Source organism: Furipterus horrens, unplaced genomic scaffold, assembly GCF_987537825.1.
Source record: "Furipterus horrens unplaced genomic scaffold, mFurHor1.1.pri manual_scaffold_15, whole genome shotgun sequence".
Classification (NCBI taxonomy): Eukaryota; Metazoa; Chordata; class Mammalia; order Chiroptera; family Furipteridae; genus Furipterus; species Furipterus horrens.
Genome location: NW_028327185.1, coordinates 2419143 through 2443874, shown reverse-complemented (window position 1 = coordinate 2443874; position 24732 = coordinate 2419143). Strand labels below are relative to the sequence as shown.

The following is a 24732-nucleotide window of genomic DNA, read 5'->3' as shown; positions in this document are numbered from 1 at the left end:
ATGACACTGTGCTCAGAAGGACACCTACTGGAAACTCGGGCTATTACAGGTAACAAGAGGGTTAAATTGCAAGTCACCTAACATGGAACCAGATTTCAGTGACCTCAGCTTTCTTCTTTAATGTAACGTGACCACTGTAGAGAATGGCTCGTTCTACAGTCAAAGGGCCCGTGACTCCTCCAGCCGGGCCCGCCACCAACACGCACACACGCAGCCTCCCGGGAGGCGTAGAGTCCCGATGCGGATTTGGCACGCGAGGTTGGGACACATGTTCTGCATGAACATAGAGGCCGTTATGTAAAACGGTGAGACTTTCTGTCTGAATTTCAACAGCAGCAAAACCTTGAGCATCTGGAAACCATGTGCCCGCGCGTGGAACTGGAGGAACGCGTCCTGCGCAGATGCTCGCTGGCGGTGCCTGCCGCTGAGGATCGGCGCTGGTCACTGACATCGTGGCCATGCAACCTGCCCCATAAACAGAGTCTGCGCTGAAGCCGTGGGACGTGCAAGAGAGCGGACAGAACAGTGTTTGGGGAACGCTGATGCCGGGGGTGCCTGAACCCCGTGACTGAAGGGAGAAAAAGAGCGATGACAAACTCACCCCGTTTAATTTCAGTGTACTTTTTAATATGCCAATATGATTTTTTAATCTGTCCTAGCTAAATCCCAGGCAATTTCAGACTAATTAGGCTTAATTCTTATTCTAAAAAATTAGTACATTAAGTGCTTACACGATCTCTACATTTTTAGCTCCTACTGATTTTGTCAGGTACAGATTTTTAGGGCTTCCGTTTACAGACGGACTTCAGGGTCCTCTCAGCTCTCAGCCATGAGAATGAGGCTCTGTCCGGGAACCAGACGGGCTCAGTGCTGAGACCGTGACCCCGAAGTACAGAAAATCGGTTTGTTACCCCACAAGATCATCTCAGGGCTGTGGCAGGTGACAAGTGTCCGCTCAAAGCAATTCCACGGTCCTTCCCGGTCCCATGGGGACGCCGATCAGTCCGAGGTGAGGGTCTCCAGTGCTTAGTTTCCCTAGGGGCCTCCCTGCCTGTGGGGACAGTCCGGTCAGGCCAGGAGACAGATGGGGACGCTGTCGGTAAGCCTTTCCTGGGGTCTGTACCTTAGCTTCTTATCCGCTGTGCCTTGGCAGCATCTTACATTTCCAACATCAGTGTTAGAGAAACTCCTCGATTTACCTGTAAGACAGCCAATAAACTACTCTATGCCCTTCAGGAACAGGATGATATTCACACTAACACCATGTTTCAAGCTAATAGACACGAATAACAGTGTTATAATCATTTTAGGAACATTAGTTTCTTACACGCATAAAACTATTAATAACAGAAACGATGACAAATATAAAAAGTTTATTTGGTACATGTATTTTTAAATGTTAACACAAAAGCAGACTAGAAGTTCTACAAAAAAAGGCACACTTTACACACTCAAGGTCCGCGCGCACACGTCTGCGCGCCGCACACAGAAGACGCTGACGTCCTACTGAGAGAGAAGGCCGAGGGCGTCCATCACCATCTGAAGAGCCTGCAGGGGGTCTGTGACCTCCCCCGCGCTGTCCCGTCTCAACACCCAGTCGGGCTGAAGTCTGGGAAGAGAATCAAGGTCGTGCATAAATGACACTCTGCGCCCGCAGGAGCCACCACGTCGTGTCTAATCTCAGGCGTGGCTACCGCTCAGCCCACCGCGTCCCTGACAACAGGCTCCAGCGTGACGAAGCCGTCCGTCCTGACAGGGGACCCCGGCTCCTGTGACCAGCGCAGGCCACTGAGCTCCCCCGCTGCCTCTGGCCATTCACCAAACCCTGCGCTTCGTACTTTGCACACGTGGGTCTCAGTCCTCTCGGGCTCCTGCCACTGTTCTCAGTGACTTCCACACCCCCGTGGTCAAAATGGCGGCAGCCCCACTGTCACTGTGCCCCCGCGCACACCCCCACCCCCCTTCCTGCTCACCGTGACACCGTCCTGGTTCTCACAGGTGTTTCGGGCACAGAGGGCATGCTCACAGAAGCACCCCTGGTGTGTTTATACGGCACTCTTTCAGCATTTGATCTGTGTTTACGAGCTGTAAGTCTGTAGATACTGTGAACACAGTCAACCACTTTGGGCCTGCTCCGGACCTCCTGAGAAAGAAAGGGCACACTGACTAAGCGAGTAAGAAGTAAACTTTGCTTCCTTCTATGCCGCCAAAATCAAGCCTAATAAACAAACAGCATGCAGTAAACTTGTGAACTTTCAACAACCAAAAACTAAGCCCTCAAAGTTCATAAGTTAGATTGGTTTGAATTATAAACTAATTTGTAAGACAATTATAAAAAAGGCAAATATTCAAAAATTGTACACTTAACTGAGTAAAAAGACAAATATCAGAATCAGTGACCAAGTCCCGTGAATGTAGCTGTTTGCAGCCACGCAGCCCTCGCTGCAGGACAACCTCCCGCCTGGGCCACACAGGCCTGTGCTCGCCCCTTTGCTCGGTAGCACCCCTGCATCCAACCTACACCCCCAAATCCATTCTGCACCCGGAAGCCAGCGACAGGAAGACTTAAACCAGCAGCGCTGGACTCACAGAGGCCCGGCTTGTCGCCTTCAGTAAAACAGCCAACAGACAACACGTTTTGGTGAAGATGCTTCTGCTCTTGTCTGCGACCTTGTCACCCGGCTTTTCCCGGTACATCTGCAGGAGCTCCATCAGGGTCTCCACACAATTGTCTGCTTCGTAAACCGCGGACGTCGTTTTCTCGTACTTGGAGAGAACAGAACGAGATTAAAGGTTATCATAATCACATGTATTCTTAGGACCAACCTGACCAAAAAAAATAAGAATGCTTAGAGCCAAATTTTTGCACCATCTGCAGCAGGTGCCAAAGAGTCAATAAAAGGACTTTTGACATTACTTTCAGTTCTGAATCCATCTTATAGGCATATCTGCATTTTAATTTTTCTCTTCTCCACCTACCTCAAAATTCCACCCAAAAGTGAGTCACATGTAAAACCTCTGAAAGTGAACGCCCTGAAGTCAGTAAAAACAAGCCTGCAGTGAGAGCATCTCCGGACAAAGGTAACTTCTCCGTGCCAGGCGAGACAGTGACAAAGGCAAATCCAACCTGTCACCCAGGGGAGCTTGCTGTCAAGCACAGGCCCCTGGCTCCGAATGAGCCTGAAACACAGTACTCAACCAATGCTAGCAATCATTGCTATTAAGATTACAAAGACGTGAGAAATAAAACCCCCAACTATGAGGGCTTCTTGAATAGTCATGTTAACAGATTAAACCTCTTCTCCCCTAAGACTCTCGCACATAAATGGGTCTTAACTTGGGACCCATGTTCTAGTGACGAGCAAGCAGACACTTAACTGGCCCCGCCAGACCTCCGGACCAGGGAAGACGTCACCCCTGACGCAGAGACGTACCTTGGCCACGTTAAGCAGGACCTGCACAGCGTAGCTGATGACGTCCATGCAGGGCACGCTGCGGTTGCAGCTCCGGATCAGGACCAACACCTTCGAGATGGCTGCACTCTGGGCCATGTGCTCGCAGCAAAGTGGGGACAGTCTAGTCACCACCTCTGAAAGGGGGACAGAGAGGTGAGCCCTCAGCACCAGGGTGAGGGCAGCCCCAGCGCCCCCGGGCCTCGCCTGCAGTCACGGTCACGCGCACTGGCGACCTCCCGCCGACGTGGCTGGAACACAGACTGACCCAGGTGCCTCAGCGCCTCAAGGACAGCAGACAGGTGCCGGTACGCCAGGAGGTGGTGAAGGCCCAGCGCTGCTCTCCTGTGCAGTTTGTCCTCCTCGCGAACCTCCCTGTTAACAACCTGAAGACTCCTGCGAACGGCTCTCACTTCTGCACAATCGCTCCTCTTCCGCCAGGAGTAGCCTCTCCACAGAGCCTTCGGGACAGAACACTGTCACTTAAAGACGACAGCCGTGATGCTCTGAACTTATCTACATTTATTTCCACGAAATAAGTGTCTTCAGTAAATTTACGTGATACAATCAAGTGCTTTGCAACTAACACCTCATTTCAGCTTCTAAGAAATAGCTAAATCAGTTTCTCTAAAATACATTCATAGTCCTGCACATAAACCGAAGGTCAGTCCTGACCAGATATTTAACCTCTATGCAAACTGCTAATATACTTTTTTTATCTCTCAAACATGAATTTCCTCCAGGAAATCTGGAAAAGAAAAACTTACAAAGGGTATAGCAATTAAGTTATGGTAGCTTAGTATTCATGACTTATTCTATTGGCTAACCTCAGCTTTTTAAAATATATGTGACTGTTTTCAAAATGTTGTATTTCATACACATGAATTGCCAACCACAGTCCTGAACTAAAGTCATAATATTTCCAGTTACCTGAATTTTAATGACCCCGTTCTTCAACCTCTCCTGCCTCCTGCGGAGGAGGAAGCGGCGCACGGCGGCCTGGATCACCGCCGCGGCCCGGTGCCGCCGCCGCCGGAGCGCCTGGGCCTCGCGGCTGATGCGGATGACGCTGCGGCGAATCTGCATGAGCCTCCTCAGCTGCAGTCTTGACCGAAACCATCTCTGCTTAAAACACATGAAGATGTTCCTTTAGTTTTTTTCAAAGTAAATAATTACATATATGCACATGGACCTAACTGAAACGGAACGTTTCACTCTAAAAGAACACGGGAAGGGCCAGGCGGCCCCACTCAGGGGCACCGCGTCCCCGCCCCTCGGGGCAACCCTGCCAGGCCCCGCGGAGGGCGGGCGCGTCTCACTCAGCCCCGGGCACCACGGCCTTTGCCTCACAATCTCTGTCCTATCATGCCACGTGTGTCACTCTGCAGCGTGTGTCCTGACTCAGCACTGTCTGTATAAACGTATTAACATATACACACAGGATTCGCACGCAGAATATATAAAGAACTCCGATAAAGCATTAAAAAAAAGGAATACCCGACAGAGAAACGGGCAAAGTATATCTACTTAAGAAAGGACACGACACACAGATAAGAATGTGTCCTTTGCCGTTCATCCACTGGCAAACATCAGGAGATCCACCACTGCCGGGTATGGGCGCGGACGCAGGGACACAGGCCCCCTCAGACGTCACTAGCAGGGGCGCAAATGAGCGCTGTCACTGCAGAGGGGCACTCATGGTTCCACTCCTGCGCCGTAAAAACCCCAACCCCTTCCTAACCCATCAAATCTCCCTAACAGCTGGACGGCAAGAAGCTGAGCATTATATAACCTTAGCATGATGCACTTGGGAGTTATTTATTAAACACCAAACGTGTAACAGAAACGGTGCCCCACCGCGTCCCTGCAGAGGCCACCTGAATGCAGACGACCGCGGGCAGGTGGGTCCTGGCGTTCCTCACGGCCACGTGCCGTCTGTAGGCTCTTTGGATCCTGAGCGCCGACAGGTGCTGCCGCGCAGCCGCCGTGAAGCGAAGCAGCCGCGTCGGGGCACCCTGTTCTGATATCTGCAGGAGGAAAAATGTTGATGAACAAGTATCTAACTCAAGACTGTCAGTGTTTACTTCTGTATGTCCTCAGTGTCAATCACATCATTAGTCATTAGCACGTCCACATTAAAACCTCGAGCTCAGTAAATACCTGCGTGGCCGAGGAGCCCGCTTTCATCTCCTGCAACCTCCGTCTCTGCAGAAACCCTCTCGCTCCGGCCTGAATGGTGATGGCGCTGCTCCGCATCCGCACGTACACCCGTCTCTCACGCTGTGCAGACAACGAGGCTCGGAGGCGAGTCTGCAAGACCCCCGCTGCCTGCCGCCGCAGCAAGAACTGCCTTCTGGCCCACAGCGCCCGGAGGGACCGCTGCAGCGTGACCGCGGCCCTTCTCTGCTGGACAAACCGCCTGCGGCACGCAGCCATCCGCAGGAAGGACTGAACTCGCAGGGCGGCCCACTGCTGCGGGTCCACAGCTGCTGCGGCCATCGTCCCAGGAGCGCGTGGAGCGGCCGCCGCAGCCGGGCTTTGGGCGTGACCCCCCACGGCCCGGGAACCAGGAAGTGGAGGAAACTCGGAGCCCCTGTGGGGCCCGCACGCCAAGCTCCGAGCAGCTTCCCGTCCAGCTCCAGCCGCGCCCCAGGAGGAGGCGGGTCCACCGGCGGAGGCTGCCACCTCTTCCTGCGGGACGTTGTCCAAGTCCAGTCTATCTTTGAGGCCCCGACACGCAGCCGGAACAGCGGGCACAGACGCCGTCGCTTGGGCAGGCGGCCCGCAGGACCTCTGCACGGCGGGTGCGCTTCTCTGGGCCTGGCGAGCGGCGTGGGCTGGGCGCATCGCGCCTAAGGGCTGAGTGCGGTCTGCAGCCAGGTACCCGGCCCCGCTGTGTCCCTGCTCCCGAGAGTCTCTGTGAGCAGCTGGGAGACGCGGGGTGGCCTGGGCGCACGCTGCGGCGAGCGCTCGGTGTCTCCGCTGCACAAACACCACGGCTGCTCGCAAGCGGAGGTAACGCTGCCTTTCTCGGAAGGCTCGGAAGTGCCTCTGAACCACAAGGGCAGCCCGATGTCGCTCCTGACCCTGCGTCCCTGCGGCCACGTCCGCAGAGCCCGCCTGATCCCAGGCTGCGGCTTCGGTGAGGGCGCCGGGCTCAGGAGCCTCCGTTCTCTCCGCTCTGCGTTCCTCGTGCGTCACCTCGGTCGCCCGCTGGACCTTCCGACAGAGGACGCGCTGCCCGTGCGTGCCGTGGGCGCCCTGGATGAGGGCGGTGGCCCCGTGCCGCTCCTGTAACCGCTGCCCGTCTCCCTGCAGCTTCGCGACCCTGCGTGCCCGGTAGCGCCGCTGCGTCAGGACCGCCGCGCGTCTCAAGGCCTGGAAGCTGGTGCGCGCTCTGCACATTCGGAACGCGGCCTGGATGACTGTGGCGGCCGCGCGCATCTCCTGCAGCCTCCTCCTTACCACCCAGCTCCTGAACGACGACTGGATGGTCACCGCTGCCTCTTGGAACCGTAGGGACTGCAAGTGACGCTTTGCGCGAACCCTGGCCCGGTACTTCCTCTGGACCCAAACGGCAGTTTTCCGGAGAGAGAGGAACCTCCGTCTCAGCGTGAGCGCTCTGAACCTCCTCTGAATGAGCGCCGCGGCCGCGTGCATAACTCGTAACTGTCTCCTGGCTCTCCTGCCCCTGAAGGCGGCCTGCGTGCGAATCACGGCGCGCCTTAACTGCGCGTACCTTTGACACTGCTCGTCCCGGGCCCTCAGCGCCCGGTACCTGCGCTGCACTGTCGTTGCAGCCGCCTCTAACTTCCGGAAGCGCGTCCGCTGCCTGTGCCGCCGGTAGCAGGCCTGGATGACCACCGCGGCCGCCTGAATCTTCCTGAAGGTCTGCCTAACCCTCGCTGCCCGGAAACGTGCCTGGAGAACACGCGCAGCTTTCAGAACCGCCAAGTACCGTGCACGCTGGGCTCTGCCACGACCACGGGCCCTGAACTGGGCTTGGATGACGAGGGCGGCCATTCTCATTTCTCGGTACCTCGTTCTGCACAGATGCATTTTAAACGTGGCTTTAATCAGAGTGGCCGCCATGTGCATACGTCGAATGTGTCTTCTGACCCTCACACCCCGATAAGCGGCCTGCACTCTGGTTGCTGCCTTCTTTAACTGGAGATAGTCCTCGCGCTGGCCGTGTGCCATCCTGACACGCCGGTACCACCTCTGAATGGCGACGGCCGAGGCCCTGCAGGCCGCGTAGCTCTTCCTGGCTCTGTAGGCTCTGTATGCGGCCTGGATGGTGGCCGCCGCCTCGCCGCGCGCCTGCGCTCTCCTCCGCCCTCTCGCCCTTCGGTACGCAGACTGCAGCACCAGGACGGCGGCCCTGGTCTTCGCATACAACAGCTGCTGCCGCCTTCCCCGACGGCAGGCCCGGTAGCGGCTCTGAATCACGCGGGCGGCCTTTCTCACGGCCCGCCACTGGCGGCGCTGCGCGTGCATCCTGTAGTAGGACTGGATGAGCACAGCACACGCGTGTCGCTTCTGGATCTGACTCCTCGCTGTCCTGCCCCTCCAGGTGGACTGAAGGGTGAGCGCGGCCTGCCGGAGCCGAGCGTACGCCGCCCGCTGCTTCCTCCCCGCGGCCCGCGCCCTCCAGCGTCTCTGCACGAGCAGCGCGGCCGTTCTCAGCCGTCGGAACCGCTCCCGGCCCCGGGCCATCCTGAACGCAGCCTGAATGGTCACCGCCGCCCGGTGCTCCCTGCGGAGCTGCGCGCGCGCCTTCCAGCCGCGGTACGCGGACTGCAGAGCGAGCACCGCCGCCCTCGTCCGCAGAAACTGTGTCCGCGGCCCACGGCGCGCCCGGCACGCCCGGTACCACCTCTGAATCCGGACGGCGGCCCGAAGCACACGCCGGTACTCCGTCCTGGCCCTGTGGCCGCGGAGCGCACGCTGGATTCTCAGAGCGGCCAGAGCCCGCTGGCGCAGCAGCCGGCGCACGCGGTGGCCTCTGTAGGCCGCCTGCAAACAGGTCGCGGCCCTCTGGGCTTGCCGCTCCCTCCTGTGACGGGCCCGCGCTCGGTGTGCACGGTAGTGGCCCTGGATGACGAGGGCGGCTTTCCGCATTTTCAGGTATTTCAGCCGCGTCGCCCTCATCCTGAAATAAGCCTGCAGCGAAACGGCCGCCCTCCTCTGCAGCCGCACGCGCGCGCGGACCAGGTGCCCACGGGCCAGGGCCTGCAGCCGCACAAAGCGCTGCCGCACCTGCCGGTACGCGTCCCGCTGCCGCGCGGCCGTGCCCAGCGACCGGTACCTCCGCTGCACGAACAGCATGGCCGCGCGCAGACGCAGGTACCGCTGACGAGCCTGCCTCATCCTGACGACGGACTGCAGCGTCACCGCAGCGTGCTTCAGGCGCAGGAAGCTTCTCCTGGCGACGTACGCTCGGTAGCACGACTGAATCCTCACGGCGGCGGCGAGGGTGCGACGAAGCGCCTTCCTGGCCCGCCACCCTCTGCACGCAGCCTGCAGAGCGACCGCCGCGCTCCTAAGGCTCAGGAACCGCAGCCTGGCCCGGCTTGTCCTCCAGCGCGCCTGGATGTGGATGGCCGCGGCCCGCTTCCGCAGGTAGTCGCTGAGCTCCTTCCTCCCCTTCAGGTGGGCGCGCCAGCGCGTCTGGATGGCCACGACGGACTCCCGTTTCCTTCTATATAACTTCTGGGCTCGGAAGCACCGGAATCTTGTCTGAATGATGATGACGCAAGACCTGGTGTGACAGTACCTCCGGCGTTCTCTGTGCCTCCGGAACCAGGACTGGAGGACGGTGGCAGCGCTCTCTTCCCGAGCCCGCCTCCTGACGCGCCACTCCCGGAAAGCCCTCTGCAGGGTCACCGCAGCTTTGCTCTGGGACCGCAGCCGACGGCGCTGCCGCCTCCGGCACGCAGACTGGAGCACCAGACACGAGGATCGGAGCCTTTGGTACCTCTGCTGCTCCTGTCTTCCTCTCACACAAGCGCGCCAGCGCCTCTGAATTGTGACGGTCGCCCACACACGTCGCTTGTAAGAAGCAACAGCAATTTTCATTCTTATCCTCGATTGCAGGAGGACTGCACACTTTTTCAATTTCAGAAAATTTTTTCTAGCGGCGTATCTTCTCCAATGTCTCTGCAAGAGGTAAGAAAGAACAGAGAGCGGAAGAGACGTAACTTTGTATACTTAACATATTCGAGTGTATTACCTCTTTTAACTTTTTGATTAAAATACATTAAAAACAATATACTTTTGAAAAACATATTTGTCTCTTTTGTTTGTAGTTTAGTTTCTACATTGCTACCGCGATCACCAATTCAGAAATCCTTGCCTCAACCCAAATATTTAGATTGCTTTTGTATTCCAGAGATGTAAGGAGTAAAAGCAACTTTATATTAGAATATCTTTTAGAAGAGTCAAAATAAAACGATCAGAATATTCCACTACCTAGTAATAGATGCCACGCAACTTCCTAAGAACACACCTCTGCCCCCTGTGCTGCCCCTCTCCCCGAGGTTGCCCGTCTGTCCCATAAAGACCGCGGGCCATGTGTGGGAGGGACCCTGCGCTGTCCCAGGGTGGGCCTGACGACATAAACACAGGGGTCTGAGGCCTGAGGGAGCCAGATCACTCTCAGTCATGATTTCCCTCAGGATTAAATGGCTTCCTTTTCCCAAATATAGAAATTGTAGATACATGGTTAACAAGTAGAATTCTGAAAAGATGCAAGACGTGGTAAATGGACCGTCTCTTGAAAATGGTGCAGACGCCTGGGAAGGAGGGTAGGCCGCTTCATACAAACAAGAGCCTCGTCCCTCGCATGATCCACAGCATTGAAACAGGGTCGGTGAAACAGCGCACCTCTCTGACGTTATCAAAACAGAACCTGACGTCAGAAACTAATGTATTGATGGAAGTAATGTCTACTACATACAGTAATCACATTTAACTTTTTTTTTTACTAGAGAAGTAACATAGGTCTGCTACAGACTAGTTTTAAGTGGCACCTAAGCAGGCTAGAGAGGAAGCGTGCACACTTATCCCAGAAGAAAAGTTTCCGGGGTTCCCAGAAAAGACACAAAGCAGAGCCTGTAAGTACTAGATAAAATGTGGAAACCTAAATTACGATAAGTTAGAACTATCATATTTCACTTTCTTCCTTAAAATGTCATCAGAACACTTTAAATTCAAAAACTGCAGGTGCTATACCTGAATAATTAATGCTGCCTTGCTATGAATTTTTTCTAGCTTTTCCTTTTTTAAGTTCAACAGCTTCCTCTGTTGTGAAAACCTCCGCCAGTTCTTCTGAATGACCAGCGCTGCACGGGCCTCCTTTTCCAAACGCCGTTTGGTTAGGAAATTGATGACAGCTGACTGGATTATTCTCGCAGCTCTGTCTCTCTCCTAAAAAAAGAAACACTCACTTGAGACCCTAAATTATTTGTCAGAAAATCATGTTACATATTCACCAAATCGATCCTGGAACTAAAACACACCCCCCACCTCACCCCACCCCCAGAACGTCCCGTCACTGTCAGGACGGCCGGCCGTGCCCGGGTGGCTCAGCACAGAGTCTGCTTGCTACGTAATTCTAACCAGTTGCTGGCGGCTTCAGTCTGGGAACACATCCCCTAGGGAAGGGATCAGACGGCCACTCTCACAAAGGAAAATGGAAATCCGTGGACTGAAACACACAGTGATGGTCACATATCGGGTCACTCGCTGCATGAGGAAAAGACCAGACGATTCTAAAATCAGGCTGAAGAATTACGTCCAACAAGATGATAAGCCTCTACCACATAATCAGTACCCCTGTGAAGCTGCTCAACGGTGCACTTAAAAACAGGTAAGACGGCCAATTTCATGATCTGTGTTCTTCGCCATAATTACAAAGAAAATCCAGGTGGAAATAAAAGGGCGCACCTACTGTCTTAGAAAAAATTCTGAAGCAGCACTGGAGGGAAACCTCCAAGGGCCGGGGCAGCCCAGGCCCACCAGGCGGAGGGAAGAGAGAACTCGCCGTTTGAAGGACTTCTCGGCCGCCAGCAAACCACCCCGAAGCCACTGTCTGCGACAGGAGGGGAGCTCCGGACGGAAAGTACACGGATCACTACAAACACCAGCAACGTGAACAGACACGAGGCCCCCGTGCCGGCAGCCGCCCCCCGTCTCTAAGTCGGCCTGCCCATCATCGCTTGAATCCTGCGCTGCTGCTGGGCCAGCGCGTGGCCACGTCATGTTTCCTGTGCCCAGACACACAGCAAACACAAGGGCTGTCTTTGCGTTGGGGTTTGCGCCCGCTCGCTAGCAGGACGGACCGCGAGGTGGCGTGTCAGGGGACCTCGGGAAATCTGTCATCCATCAGGGAACTGGCCGCTGGCCAGGCTTCCTGGTCACGGAGGGCTTGAGCCGCGGTGCCTCCGCAGACAGCTCACACGCACTGCGGCCGCGCCGTGAAGGCGGGCGCAGAGCCGGGAGAACAGCTCTCCTGGGGCAGTGTTTCCGTGCTCACTAGCCTGTCCGATTCCTGCTGGAACACAGAGGGGCCCTGGGGCTTCATGTTCCAGACGCCAAGTGAGCAGGTGTGGCCGGCCGTCCCGGTACGACTACAGGACAGAGCAGCGTGGTCGCGTGGGGGGAGGGGAGAAGCCAGGGTCTTCATGAGGGGGAACTTCCGCTCCTTGGACCACAGAAATAAGCCCAGAAAAGAAGGCCCACCAGCAAAAGAGCTAAAAAACCTCTGCAGTCAATATCTGAGTAACTTAAACACAAAGACAATCTGCGGAAAAGAGAGATTTCATTCCTTTAAAAACCCCACCACGCTGACTGCCCTTGTGGCTCCAGGAGGAGGGAGGGGCGCGCCGAGCCAGGCACCCCGTCCCCATGCACAGCCGCACACAGTGGACAGGCCCTGCCACTGACCCACGGCCGACTGCGGGGGAGGAAGGACACGCCAGGGGTCAGCAGAAACAGCCGCCCCCCCCCCACGTAAAGCCCACAAGGTGGTTGCAATTTCCTCCAGCATTTCAAACCCGGGTAAAATGTGAAACCACATCGGGGAGCAGCGGGGAGCAGGTCAAGGACCCCGGCCAGCACCTCGCTTTGGCGTCGCGGGCGTACCTGGTGGCGGCGCAGGTGCAGCTTCAGCCGGTGCGCTCTCCACGCCGCCTGGATGCGCCGCGCAGCCCGGGCCTCTCGGCGCAGGTCCAGGAGCCGCGCGCAGAGGAACGACAGGAAGGTGAGGACCACCTAGGAGGGAACGAAGGGTGGACACGGCGGCACGGACTAGCCGGCCACCATCTCCTGACACGCTGACGTCTCCGCGGCCGCGGAGCCGCCCCTCCCAGGCGTACCTTCTCGTCCGGAATCGTGTTGGACATGTCTGAGTGGCAGATCATCGCAGGGACTCCGCCAAGGTCTCGGACTGCGGACCTGACCAGCTCAAAGTTCCCCCGCTCGTTCTCCAGGAGCTCCCTGTGCAGTTCCGGGCCGGCGCCTGCTGTGCCGGGAAGAAAGGGCGATCAGACGGCTCTGGGCCACAGCCAGACGCGGCGCGGCCCAGGTCTGAGAGACTGAGCAGCCGGGAGGGACGGACCGTGCTCGAGTGCCGTCGGAGACAAGTCCAGGCCGCTCTGCTCAGACTCGGACGATGAGTCCAGGACCACGGAGCCGGTCTGCGCGCACCCCACGGTCTGAGTGGTCCGCTGACGGATGGCGTCCACGGGCACGTAGCAGGGCTGGTAGTGGTGGATCAGGTAGCAGAGCACGCGGCCGTCTGAGAAGGACACTGTGAAGTTCTCCACCTGGGGGGGTCCGGGAGAGGGACCTGCTGTATTCAGAGGACAACAGAGACCCTGCCAGTGTGTCGCCCGCCCAGCCTTCCGACAGCTAAGACCCCACTCACCGCCCCCACCACCCAGTGCAGCACCGCACACAGTCCGTGCTCAGGGGGAAGGCGTTACCGCTTCCAAACACAGACTCTGACTACATGATTGCACTGCGTGGGACTGCGACCGTCCAAAACTCACGGCCTTCCCAGAGCCGCAGTGTGGCGTTCTTCCGACAGAGGGACACTGCAGGTCTCCTTCCTTAAGACGAGCCCACGCGGGAGCAGGGCGGGCTGACACAGGCGGCACTCTTCTCAAGCAAAGGAGAGACCCCGGGACAGGCCCGCCGAGAGGCAGCCGCGGGAGGGTGGAGGCGGCGGGGGCCCTCGGCCGCGAGCCAAGGACGGCCAGCAGCCCTGGGGTTCGGGGGAAGGCGTGAACAGCCTCCCCAGAGCCTTGGGGAGGCCTCTGGTTCTCACACAGGACACAGAAGGCCGTCCGCCTACTGCCCAGTTTTTCTAACAGACAGGTTCACGGTGGAACAGTTCACCGTGTGAGTCACAGGCCCTCTGCATCGGTTTTCGCGTTTTACTTCCCTCCGCAGCTATTACATTTCGGGTGGGTCAGCCCAGCTCACTCCCACGCGTTCGCTCTGACGGGTGTATCATTTTACGACTCCACTTAGGCTTTTCCTTCCTCGACGCTCTTCCTGGTGAAGAGGTTCTGTTGTCTGTCCTGCTGGTGGGCTTGTCTGCACTGACCTTTATCATGACATGCGACCCTTCAGTGCCCCATTTCTGTGCAAGGGTGTCCTGTGAACCCCCCCAACGAGGACACTTTTCTCTCTTAGTGATACATACGATGACCATGACTCATACAATGGGTGACGTCGGGCTATGACACTGCCTTCACGCCCTGGAGAAGTCTGCTTACACAGAAACGCACAACTATTTAAGAAATGCCAAAATGGAACTGATGCACTGAGTTTAACCGGCTTCAGCCAAGATTCACTTAAACTCCTGGGCCGAACAGAGGCACCGACGCTCACCGGTTTGCAGTAGAAGGCGCAGACGGCGTTCACCCACTCCATCAGCAGCTCGGTGCTCTCGCCGTGCTGCACGGGGGTGCCCCGCGGCCGCGTGTCCATCCCCTCCCGGCAGGCGGCGGCCTGGCCGCGTGAGGGTGCAGACGTTCTCTTCCGATGCCAGCTGCATCTTAAAAAGTCGATCTCTTCTTTTAACTGGTCTGAATTAACAGAAATATCCACCTGAAACACAAAGAAAGAAGAAATATTTCTGCTCTGTAAAGGGACTACATACCATTTGATCGGCTGTTTTTAAGCCGCAGAAGTTAGCCTTCTGTTTTTTTATGGCAAACAAGTCTCCGTGGACGTGACGGGACGTGCAGTGGCTAAGTCCCGGGACCCCAGCCACACGCGCCTGGGTTCCCATCTTGTCGCCACCTCCTGCCCGTGATGCGACCTGTCCCCTCAGTTTCCCCCCCTGTGGGTGGTGACAGCACCCACCTTGGAGGAATGGGGGGCGGGGAGTTTAAAGTGGAATAAATGTGAAGCAGTTGTCACAGCTCCTGGGACAAGACCACGTCTCGCAAGTGTCAGTTATCACTGTCAGTCTCTGTCCGGCATAGGGAGACAGGAAGGGCAGAATGTGCCGAGTACCTGGAAAGCCAGCGCCATTTTCCAAAGCAGGGCGAGCGTCTTCTCCCTGTGCCTGTCCACCACGTCCTTGGGCAGGATGGCGCGGCCTGCAGAGGGAAGGCGGGCCCTGAGCACCGCACAGGAGCCCGGGGCTCCCGGAGGGCGGGAGGCGGCCCTGGCTTACCCTGCTCGTCCTGCAGCGGGACGCCTCGGGCCCGGAGGGCCTGCAGGGCCACGTCCACATTGTGCAGCTTCTGAAGGCGGCTTACGGCAGGGACCCGGAGTCGCCGTGAGAGGCCCCAGTCCCGCGTGAGCAGCTCCACGGCTCGCCTGACAAACGCGGAAGGGATTTCAGACGCGACTGTTACGGCAGAGCGCCCACGAAGAACGCACTTCGTTTCCATAGCGCGGCCGCCCGCACAACCCCCACTAAGAGGGCCCCGGGCTACACAGACGCTACCACCCCCGGCCCTGCGGCTCCCCCGGCGGCACGCAGCCGCTTCTCCGAGTGGGCCGGGGCGTGGGCTCAAGGAACGCGCGTGGGAAAACAAATGCACACGGGGACGAGCCCCGGTCACGTGTGGCCAGGGAGGACACCGCGGAGAGGAGCCAGGTGTCTAGGCCCAAAATGGACCCCCCTTTCCCAAAAGCGTTGCAGGTATCCAGTCCGATGTCTTCACCCTAAATTCATTTCACTACATGAAATAGCAACAACAACTGTGTAAACACAGGAGAAAAAAAGTTCTCCAGAAACTTCTAGTCCGTTGCTAAATAAAACCATTGTATTCCTCCTACTTACACAAGGCGCACCCCGCACTGCAAATCCACAGCGAGATTAGTAACTGCAAAGTCAAACTCATCAAACGGTGTCTGGACGTGCGTGACGGGTAACCCCAGCAAGCTAAGGTGGCGGGAGAGGTCCCCTTCACCGCTCAGAAAGTCGCGTGAAAAAGCCAGAAGAAGGTCTTTACTGGCCTATGGAGACACAAGTCGCAGGTGTTATGTTCCAATAGCATCACTCTGTTTACAAAGAAAGTATCCTTTAAATCATTCTGTACACGTAGAACTGATAAAAATTTGCTCTTGATTAATAACACACTAAAAGCTAGCACCGATCTGCTCATGTACTGAATTAGGAAAGAAAGTCCCGCACAAACTGATTCCGCAGAAGCACGGGCTGTTCGTCCCCAAAGCCAAGCGCAGGGCTGTGCTGGAGCGCGTGGGAGCCCCCGGGACGAGCCAGAGACGCCTCCGGCTCCGCCCCGGAGCTCGGTTCCCTGGGAAACCGACGCTCTCTGGGGAGGAAACATACGCAGCCCGAGCAAGCAGAAGCCCCGGCTGTGACACGCAGCCTGAAGCAGGAAACGCACCCCGTACCTTGAACTCTGCGTCCTTACAGAAGAGACAGGGGTCATGGTCAATGAGTCTGGAGAGCTTGGCATAATCAAGGAAGCAAACCAGCAACAACAACTTTTTCAGTGTAAACTTAGACAAAGCTTCTTCGTGACCTTAAAGAAAGCACAGAAAAGCACAGCAGGTGAACGGCGGGAGAGCACCTTCCCCTTGAGACGGCGATAACCACGCGCTGGGAAGGAGGGAAGAGCCGCACGCAGACCCAGGCCCGCCCAGGGCCTCCCGAGGCCGCACCCCACCCCACCCCACCCCAGGGGCCGCCTGCAGCCCCGCAGATGGCGGAGGGAGGGACACGACAGCCCCGTGAAACCAGTTCCAGGGCCACGTGGAGGCAGCGGTGGGTCCGACAGGGAGGAGGACGGGCGGTTCGCACTGGTCTCTGCGGCAGGTAAACGCGCAGAGACGGCGAGGAGAAGCAGCCCCTGCGACGCCCGGAGCGAAGAGCATGCGGGGGCTGGGCCGGCGGAGCTGCTCACCGTCCCGGTACAGGTGAGGGACGGAGGGGTGTCTGTACTCGGCGGCGATATCGGGGTTCCAGAGCAGGCGGTGCAGAATGAACACAGCCATCCCCGTGACATCGCTGTTGTCTTCCAAAGCGATGAGCTCTCCGAATACGGTCTGGGAGGAAAGCAGAGCCCCGTCAGGGCCGGGCCGCCTCGGGGAAGCAAGGGGCAAAGGGGGGCGGGGCGCTCTGCGGGGCCCGGAGGCCGGTCAGGCAGCCGCGGCGAGCTGGAAGGGCAACTTCCGTGCATCTCTGGCGTGTGCGGGACACGCGCCTCACAAGGGAGAAGATGAGGGCGCAGGACCAACATAAAGTCTTTAAAATACGCTGCCAGGCAATCCTTGTATTCTAATTTTCTTCCTTCAGGGTTAGAGAGCTCTCCGACGTAGACATGCTGTTCAATTAAAGTATAACTGTCCCATGAACTATATCCTGAAGATAAATGGTAACATAAGTATTCTCAATATTCTAACAGGTAAGGTAAAAACCATCTGCAATCCACCTAAGGTAATAATAATCTAAGTACAGAGCTGTTCATAATGAATGATTTAAGGATGAAATCAGTTTAACACCACTGTGTTATGATTTTTAAAGCAATTAGGAAAAATGAAACAAAAAAAATTATTTCCTGTAACCTGACCTTGACAAACTACAGGAACGAACCCCTGGAAGAGCATCAATACTTGCCAGCGTACGCAGTGTGGCCCGTGATGCTTTGGTAAAACCCCCAGGGCACACCCAGAGCCCTGCTGGGGGACGGGGGGTGGGCACAACGCTTCGTTCACAGTCACTCAGCCCTGCCTCCCGCCCCTGCAAGGGGTCACACGTCCCCACCGACGGCCATGGACTTCTGGGAGTCTCTTGGGGGAGAAAAGACATCCCTGCCTCCCTCAGGTCCGGCCAGCTGGTGTGGTTTGGGTAGCAAAACGTGGGTGGAGGGGACACCTCCACTGCAGCAGAGGGGCCCCCGGGCACCGCGAGGCTTCTCCCTCCCCCGCTTTCTCCCTCTGCCACCGAAAGCTCCATCCCAAACAGGGAGGGTCTTCAGGGCTGAGGCCCCCGAATGGTCTGACAGGTGATTCTTCTCACTAACCTTTCACTGAAGAAATCAGAAACTGAATTTCAATGCAATTAAAAAATGAATTAAAATAAGAAATCTCAGCAAGGACACTATCAAGTTACGTGACACTAATGCACTTGTCATTTGCTCCCTCTAGGCCTCAGTGTCTTGGTAAAGAAAAGCCGGATTATTTAAAGATCCCTTCCAGTCCCAAAGAGCGTTCTGTTCCAAAGTCTGCAGTAAACTGGAGAACAGAGCCTCCTACGCGACAGAGGAAAAGGCCTTAAAACATACAAAGTCATACCAGTGAACGGCAGGGGCTATTTTAAACAAAGGCATATTGTTTCACAGTCAACTATCAATGTCTCCTAATGCAATCAGTTCTAACATTCTAAATATTACTGAGCCATGACCCACGGGAGAAACTCAAGCCGGGATGACAGTTTTAGGAGCAGCGTTCAGAACGGCCACACGCGCCAGATGGGCAGAGACTTGGTCCTGACTCGCCCTGGCACCCGGCAAGTCCCTGTCACCTCAGCCTCCGTCTCGTCAGTGACGTGGGAACAGCAGCACATGCCTCAGTGGGTTTTATAAAGGTTTCAATTAGAAAGCGCATTTTGAAAAGTCTACTTTGTCATCTGTGAATGCTCAAAAAAGAGCTTACTATACTTGATATCATACCTAGTACCAGTTTATATAAACATATTTAAGAAACGAACAAAAAAATTACTATAAAGTTAAATGGCACTAATACATCAGCATAGTCTACTTACGTAATGAGCGTTCATTAAAGGGCCGTTCACTTTAAACCAAAAGATCTATTCAGCGGCCCAAGTGACCTCACAAGTGGAACCGTATTCATTAGGAAGGCGGACTCTCCCCGACGGCCGACAGGTGCACTCACCTCGAGGCCGATCCGCAGCCACAGAGGGTTGTAAGACAGCAGCCAGTTCAGAACCTTCTGCCGCTCTCCTGCAACCAGGAAAAGGCAGGGAAGCTCAGGCCACGGTGAACAAATTTCACGGAGAGAAACCAGTGGGGAGAACAGATTATCACTTACATGAAATGAGTGAATCTAAATAAACTATACTTCCGCTCAGACAGCTATGATATTTAGACTGCAGGATGCAAAGCCTTTAACTCCAAAAGAGCAGATCTCCGTGTTGGGAAAGAAATCATCCCAACACCTGCACGATCTCCTTACCCACATCCTTCCAGAGGTGCCTGTCCTTCCGAACAAGGAGCCGCCTGGCTTCAATTTCGATCTCCAGCTTTTTGATGGCTTTCACCATCTTCTCGGAAGTGAACAGGCGGCAGGCGGCGCGACGCAGCCTGTTCAGCCTGCAGCGGGCCGTGTAGGCGCGGAGGGACATCTCGTCCTTGGTGGGCGCTTTGGGCACGCTCAGTTTGTGCTGACTCTCCGCCCCCAGCAGCAGGGTGGCAGCGTTTACTGCAGCAGAACAGAATTAAGAACGGCTCTGGGTAAACAAGACTGATACACGCGTTAAACCCAGCAACAAAGGCAATTCTGTTGGGCCAACACGGAATCTGCTCCGCGCCCCGTCCTCTCCTGCTCTCCTCTCTTCCACCTCAAATGAGGCGTCCCTCTCGCTCAGCACCCGAGGCAAACCTGTCACTGCCTCCGTGGGCTCCACCTGCAAAGGGGGCCTGGGCCTGGCTACCACTCCCATTCTCGGCCACACGCCCCAGTCCAAACACCACCTCCTCAAGCCCAGATCAGGGAAAAGGCTCTTCATAAATTAAAAAGTAAGCTCCAAAGGATGGTGATCTTTAAATTCTTTACACTTTAAAATGCGATCTGAATTCCTATCTAACACACTTTTTCTCACAGGCTGTTGACTTTGCAATAAAAGTGACCTTAGCGACCAGGAGGTGCCACCACTTAAGTGCGTAGAGGGTTTTTCCGTATCGTGACTCGGTGACCTGGCCCCTGTAATCTCTGGGAGAGCGGCAGCGCGGGGCTCTGGTCTCCCTCAGGAGAAAGCCCCTCAGGTGCGGGGAGGACAGCAGGTCTCCTGTCTTCTACACGGGTCCTCTCCAGGACCAGCCCTGGGAGGGAGCTCCTAACTCCACCGCCTGCCTACAGATGTCGGAACCAAGCTGCCTGGTAGGAGAGGAAGAAGGCGGGGACAATGTGCCGCGGTGATAAGGCCACACACGACGAATCTGTCCTCCAAGACGTGACACCTCATCAGTGTAGACGACTCTGCACCGGATCTCCCCGCAGCCGCGCGTCGGCATGACACTGAATAGGCATGAAAATAATTGCTCCAGAAGTGGCTTCGGCTGACGTGGCGAACGAGGAGGAGGAGGGCCACGCCCGGTCCCGCACGTGCAGTCCAGGAGTCCCTGCAGTCTCACCGACACCATCTCTAGCGTCTACGCCAATAAATCAGTGCGCCGTGCCGTGCACAGTAACAACGCGCACACAGCTGACCAAGGGGAAGTGCGTGCGACGCCCCACCTGCCAAAGCCAGGGCACGATCTGACTTACACTGACGCGGACGTTTACCTTCCGACACGCTGGTGTTCACGGTGAGGTCGTCGGGGGTTAACAGGAAGTTCAGCCACCACGTGAACCCCTGCTGCTGCTTCTCCATCCAGCGCTCATCGTAGAACATGTTTTTGGCAGCAAATGGCATCGGGTGTCTAGGAATGTCTGAGGACAGGGTCGGGTTATTGCGTGAGAGACCGCCCTGTAAGTCGCTGTATAACCTATAGCACGAGGCCATGTTTACCAGCAGAGGCCTACGACAGTATCTGCCTGCCCAGGACTCGCTGGGAATGGCAGGACGCACTCTGGGGCACGAAATGCAATCAACAGGGATCGATCAAAAAGAAAAAGGACTGGTGGATGCGCACAACAGTGTGCCGAGTGCGGGGGAGGGGAGGGGAGGCGGGAGAGGGTATAAGGGGATTAACTGGGAAAAACGGAAAAGATACAATAAATGCCAAACTGATTTTTTTTTAAACAAAACAAGCAAACCAAAAAGTGAAAAGGGAAAGGCAGGAGCACCTCCTGGGCATTTAAAAACGCCACGTGGCAGTGAGTCCGGGTCAGGCAAGCCTGAGAACACCTCTGACTGATACGGGAACACAGACTCTAACAGTCGTCCAGGCTTCTGCTCAGCAGAAGTGTCCCCGCGTTTGCATCTGAAACACAGTCCCCAACACTCACTGCCAGCTTCTCACAGACGGGACGACAAGAGACACTTGCCTGTTTTCAGTGCTTTTATGAAGGTCAGATGCGACTGGGCCACAGGAACAATGCGTTTTGTCCTTCTGGTTGTCTTAGAGTTAGGAGTTTTGTATGCTAAAGGATCTAAGATAAATTATAAAGCAGAATAACAGCATTAAAAAGGGAAATAACTTCACTGAAGGAGCCGTTTCCAAGTTAAAACTTGGGTTCCCCACAATCCCCCCCACTCAGCAAAAGCACAGAGCCCCGGGCACCGTGCTGGGACGCTGTGGGCCACCAAACGTACAGATCACCACCTAACTACCAGTGTGCCCGGACCACAAGGCTGTCCGAGGGGAAAGGGCGCGATGGGGTGAGTCTTGGCTGGTCCTGCGCTGGCGACAGTAGGGCCACGAGTGTGGGAAGGGCAACGAGGTTCTCCCCAAAGGATGCATGTGTCTGGGGCGCACCTTATCCTAATTGTTGGCTGAGGCAGCATAATGTCTCCAGGAGCATGGGGTAGCAAAACCCTGTCCTGCATTCCCTGGGGCGGTAGTAAGGGGGCCAGGCACTTCCCTGGGCCTTCCTCGGCTAAGGTGACGAAAGTAAAGTGCCCCCCTGGGTCCAAAACTTGGGGCAGGGGGGCTCAAAAATTCAGTAATGAAGGTATCTGAACACAATAATTTTACAACATCAGAAGTCATGACAACAAAAGCATCGAGATTTAAATAAGAACAAGGTCACAACTGCTTCAGAACCCAGCCCCACGCTCCCTTGGTCCTTCCACTAAGCACCTGGGTAACTGAAGAGTGGATGTTAATTCGAGCTTCTCAACAGCAAATTTATGACCCAAAAGTAACAGAAAATACGCCCTTCTCTAAGTAAACATTCACTAGTTTTATAGACAACTCACCTGCTTTCTTCCCGAGGGTTAGTTTCTCTCTGTTGCCGAGATGTCTGGAGACGGGCGTGACCACCTTTTTTGTTTTCTTAGCCGTCGATGCCTTGGACTCCTCCACAGGAGAAAAATGGAATCTTTTTCTTTCCTGTACTTCTGTGTGTTCTGTCACAACAGCCACCACGTCTGCACCCTCCTCGTTCCCCTCGCTCTTTCTTTTACGGGCAACGGAAGCCGTCTTGGAGGAAGGGTTTGGTCCTTTTTGGGGGCTCCCAGATTGCCTCACCGCTGGCTCTATGACCGGAAGGTAAGCATGGAAAGCATCCTGCTCTTCTACGCTACCTGTTATTTTTTCACATCCACCTGCTACACTGCAGAGACATCTTCTCGCCTTCGGTTTGCCGGTCTCAGCTTTGTTTTCTCTGGTACAGGGGGGCTTCGGCTTAGTGACCGTCGCCGAAAGGATGGGGCGTCTCTTAAGCTGGGTATTGTGCCTATAACCAGAAATACCCCCAACTGCAGAAAATTTAGGTGGATTTTGTTTCGTAAAACTGCAACCATTTGGCTTCATTTCTAAAGATTTAGGTTCTTCAAAAATCACTTCGGGAGAGTCTGACCCCTGACATTCAGGAATACACAGTAAAACTCCATTTTTTCTCAGCCCTTGGGGAAGCTGTGAGGCCTGAGAATTTTCTTTTGATAACGGTGATAATTTACATGTTTGTTGAGATATAGATATATACACATTGTCTTTCACAAATTGATTTGGGGACAGAATTGGATTCACTGATTCTGATTCTACCTCCTGATTTAGTCCATAATTATCCTTTATGAAAGAATCCGGACTTAAAATTGTCTGATAAACTTCACGGACAGTTATTGACTCCAAATGCAAGGGCCCCGAATTCTCTTTCAGAAATGTATCTGATGAAATACATGGCATTGATTTTAGTTCATTATTAGCTGCATGGCTATTCTTTAGAAAAGAATCTGGACTTAGAAAATTTCCGTGGCTTTGGGTGATGCTCAAAGTAGAAGAACAGTTTGGGTTGAGAATGAGTTTTCTATCGTCTTCAATGTGGCCATTAATGTTATTGATGGAGTTCAGGGAACTTTCAGTTACGATTTTCTCATTAAAAATTCTGGATACGCCAGCACCTTCTAAGGTCCCCAGGTCCCCATTCTCAGGTGCGTGGAGCGATGTGTAGGCAGTGGACCGACGGGCACAGAGGGGCAGGCAAGCCTCCCCATGGGATTCGGTGAAAGTGGGGCTGATTGGTGAAATGGGTATTTTATTCTCTTCAAGGATTAAAGAATTGTCTTCTGTCGGGGAACAGCCTTCACTCCTCCCCAGATTTTCACAAGCCTGTAACGGGCTCCTAACTCTGTCAACTTTCGGGGGAACATTAAACGTTTTATTAACATTTTGAATATTTGATATCCTCTTCTTACGACTTGACGAGGCCGAAACTTTCTTCTTATGAATGCTATCCCAAAGACTCCTCTGTCCAAATAAGCAAAACATACAAATTAAGTTGATGGCTATGGATATTGCAATAAGTAATGAGTAAGAAATTTTAGGTATGTTACTTCAAGCGTGTTAGCAAAACTGTTTTACATATTATTTTCTTAGAGTAAATCACAGAGTGATGAACAGTTATTACCTTTTTCTTTTTGGGCTCTTCAGCATTTCCTAGTAAAATAACTTCATGCTTCAGAATACCATTTACGAGAAATGTCAGAATCTCTCTTACTCGGCCTTCTTTCAATGGTGTCCAGTTCACAGAAATAACAATTTTTTCCTTAGGCTATAATGAAAAGACCATTTTAAAATTACTTTAATAGTAAATGGTGCGTAATAACCAAAATCCACTGTATGCAGCTTAGACGACAGAACAGGATTGATAATTGTTAGGCACCAACACTCTGCACCATAATCACAGTTAAGGCAGATACATTTTCCTAACCTATCCCATTTTATTATTATGAAAAAAGCTACTAGCAATAACAAGGTTCAGAGCAAAATACAATTTTAATAAAATCTTCATTGTAAGTAAAGCAATGGAAGAATCTCCAAATCATTTTTGGTTATCAGTGTTGTTTTTAATTTTAGTGACTTATTTCCACTTCCTTAGAATACGTATAGTAGTCCTAGGTCGCATAGAGAAGACTTTTCATCACGAAGTCACAAAAGCGCTTTTCAAAGGCTGCGGAGATGCTGCGAGGACGCCCTGCGCACGCGCGCCCCCGAGCGGTCCCCGCCCCCGGCCCGCCCCGCGCCCCCTCCCCCCTCCCGCCTCCCCGGGCCCGGAGTCGCGGGCCCCGAACGTCCCCGGAGCGCACGGAAGGGCCCGGCCGCGCCCCCGAGGCCCCCCGCGTCCGCAGCGCGCTCTGCGGCCCGCAGCTCCCCCCCCCGGCTCCCGCCCCGGCGCGGCCCCGCGCGGCCCGCACACCCACCTGCAGCGCGAAGGCGCGCGGCCACACCTGGAAGCCCCGCTCGGCGGCGGGGCAGCGCGGCAGCGTCACGGCGGCCGCCTCGGCGTTGGGGTTGAGCAGGGCGAGCGGCAGCGTCCGCGACGCGCCCGGGCGCACGTCCCCGAAGCACAGGAACGGCCGGGGGCAGAAGTGGCTGAGCGTCAGCACCGGCGGCGACCGCGGCTGCGGGGGGCTCGCGTCCCGGCGGCCTCGCCGCGTCGCCAT

The 24732-nt window shown here is 55.1% G+C and overlaps 1 protein-coding gene across 1 annotated transcript; it reads right to left on the bottom strand.

Annotated features, from left to right (window-relative positions):
• Nucleotides 1-1356: 1356 nt before the first annotated feature.
• Nucleotides 1357-24732, bottom strand: ASPM (assembly factor for spindle microtubules). The gene is made up of 25 exons (XM_090263182.1): nucleotides 24490-24732; nucleotides 23697-23840; nucleotides 22048-23536; nucleotides 21174-21278; nucleotides 20469-20615; nucleotides 19140-19385; nucleotides 18840-18907; nucleotides 16850-16991; nucleotides 16338-16468; nucleotides 15760-15935; nucleotides 15145-15290; nucleotides 14982-15067; nucleotides 14352-14570; nucleotides 13072-13279; nucleotides 12830-12975; nucleotides 12597-12725; nucleotides 10686-10880; nucleotides 5613-9611; nucleotides 5330-5479; nucleotides 4383-4574; nucleotides 3721-3913; nucleotides 3435-3589; nucleotides 2590-2766; nucleotides 1974-2143; nucleotides 1357-1609 (listed from the first exon to the last, which is right to left on the bottom strand). Exons 1-25 carry the CDS (start codon nucleotides 24730-24732, stop codon nucleotides 1504-1506), a joined length of 9162 nt encoding a protein of 3053 aa, XP_090119308.1. The 3' UTR covers nucleotides 1357-1503.

What these genes read in the sequence shown, in the direction of transcription:
- ASPM (XM_090263182.1), bottom strand. Translation starts at nt 24,732, where the DNA reads ATGGCGACGCGGCGAGGCCGCCGGGACGCGAGCCCCCCGCAGCCGCGG. An exon ending in GTAAGGACGCAGAGTTCAAG is followed by an intron (nt 15,936 to 16,337) that starts GTACGGGGTGCG and finishes GTGTCTCCATAG; the next exon opens with GCCAGTAAAGACCTTCTTCT. An exon ending in CGGGCTCCTCGGCCACGCAG is followed by an intron (nt 5,480 to 5,612) that starts GTATTTACTGAG and finishes TTCCTCCTGCAG; the next exon opens with ATATCAGAACAGGGTGCCCC.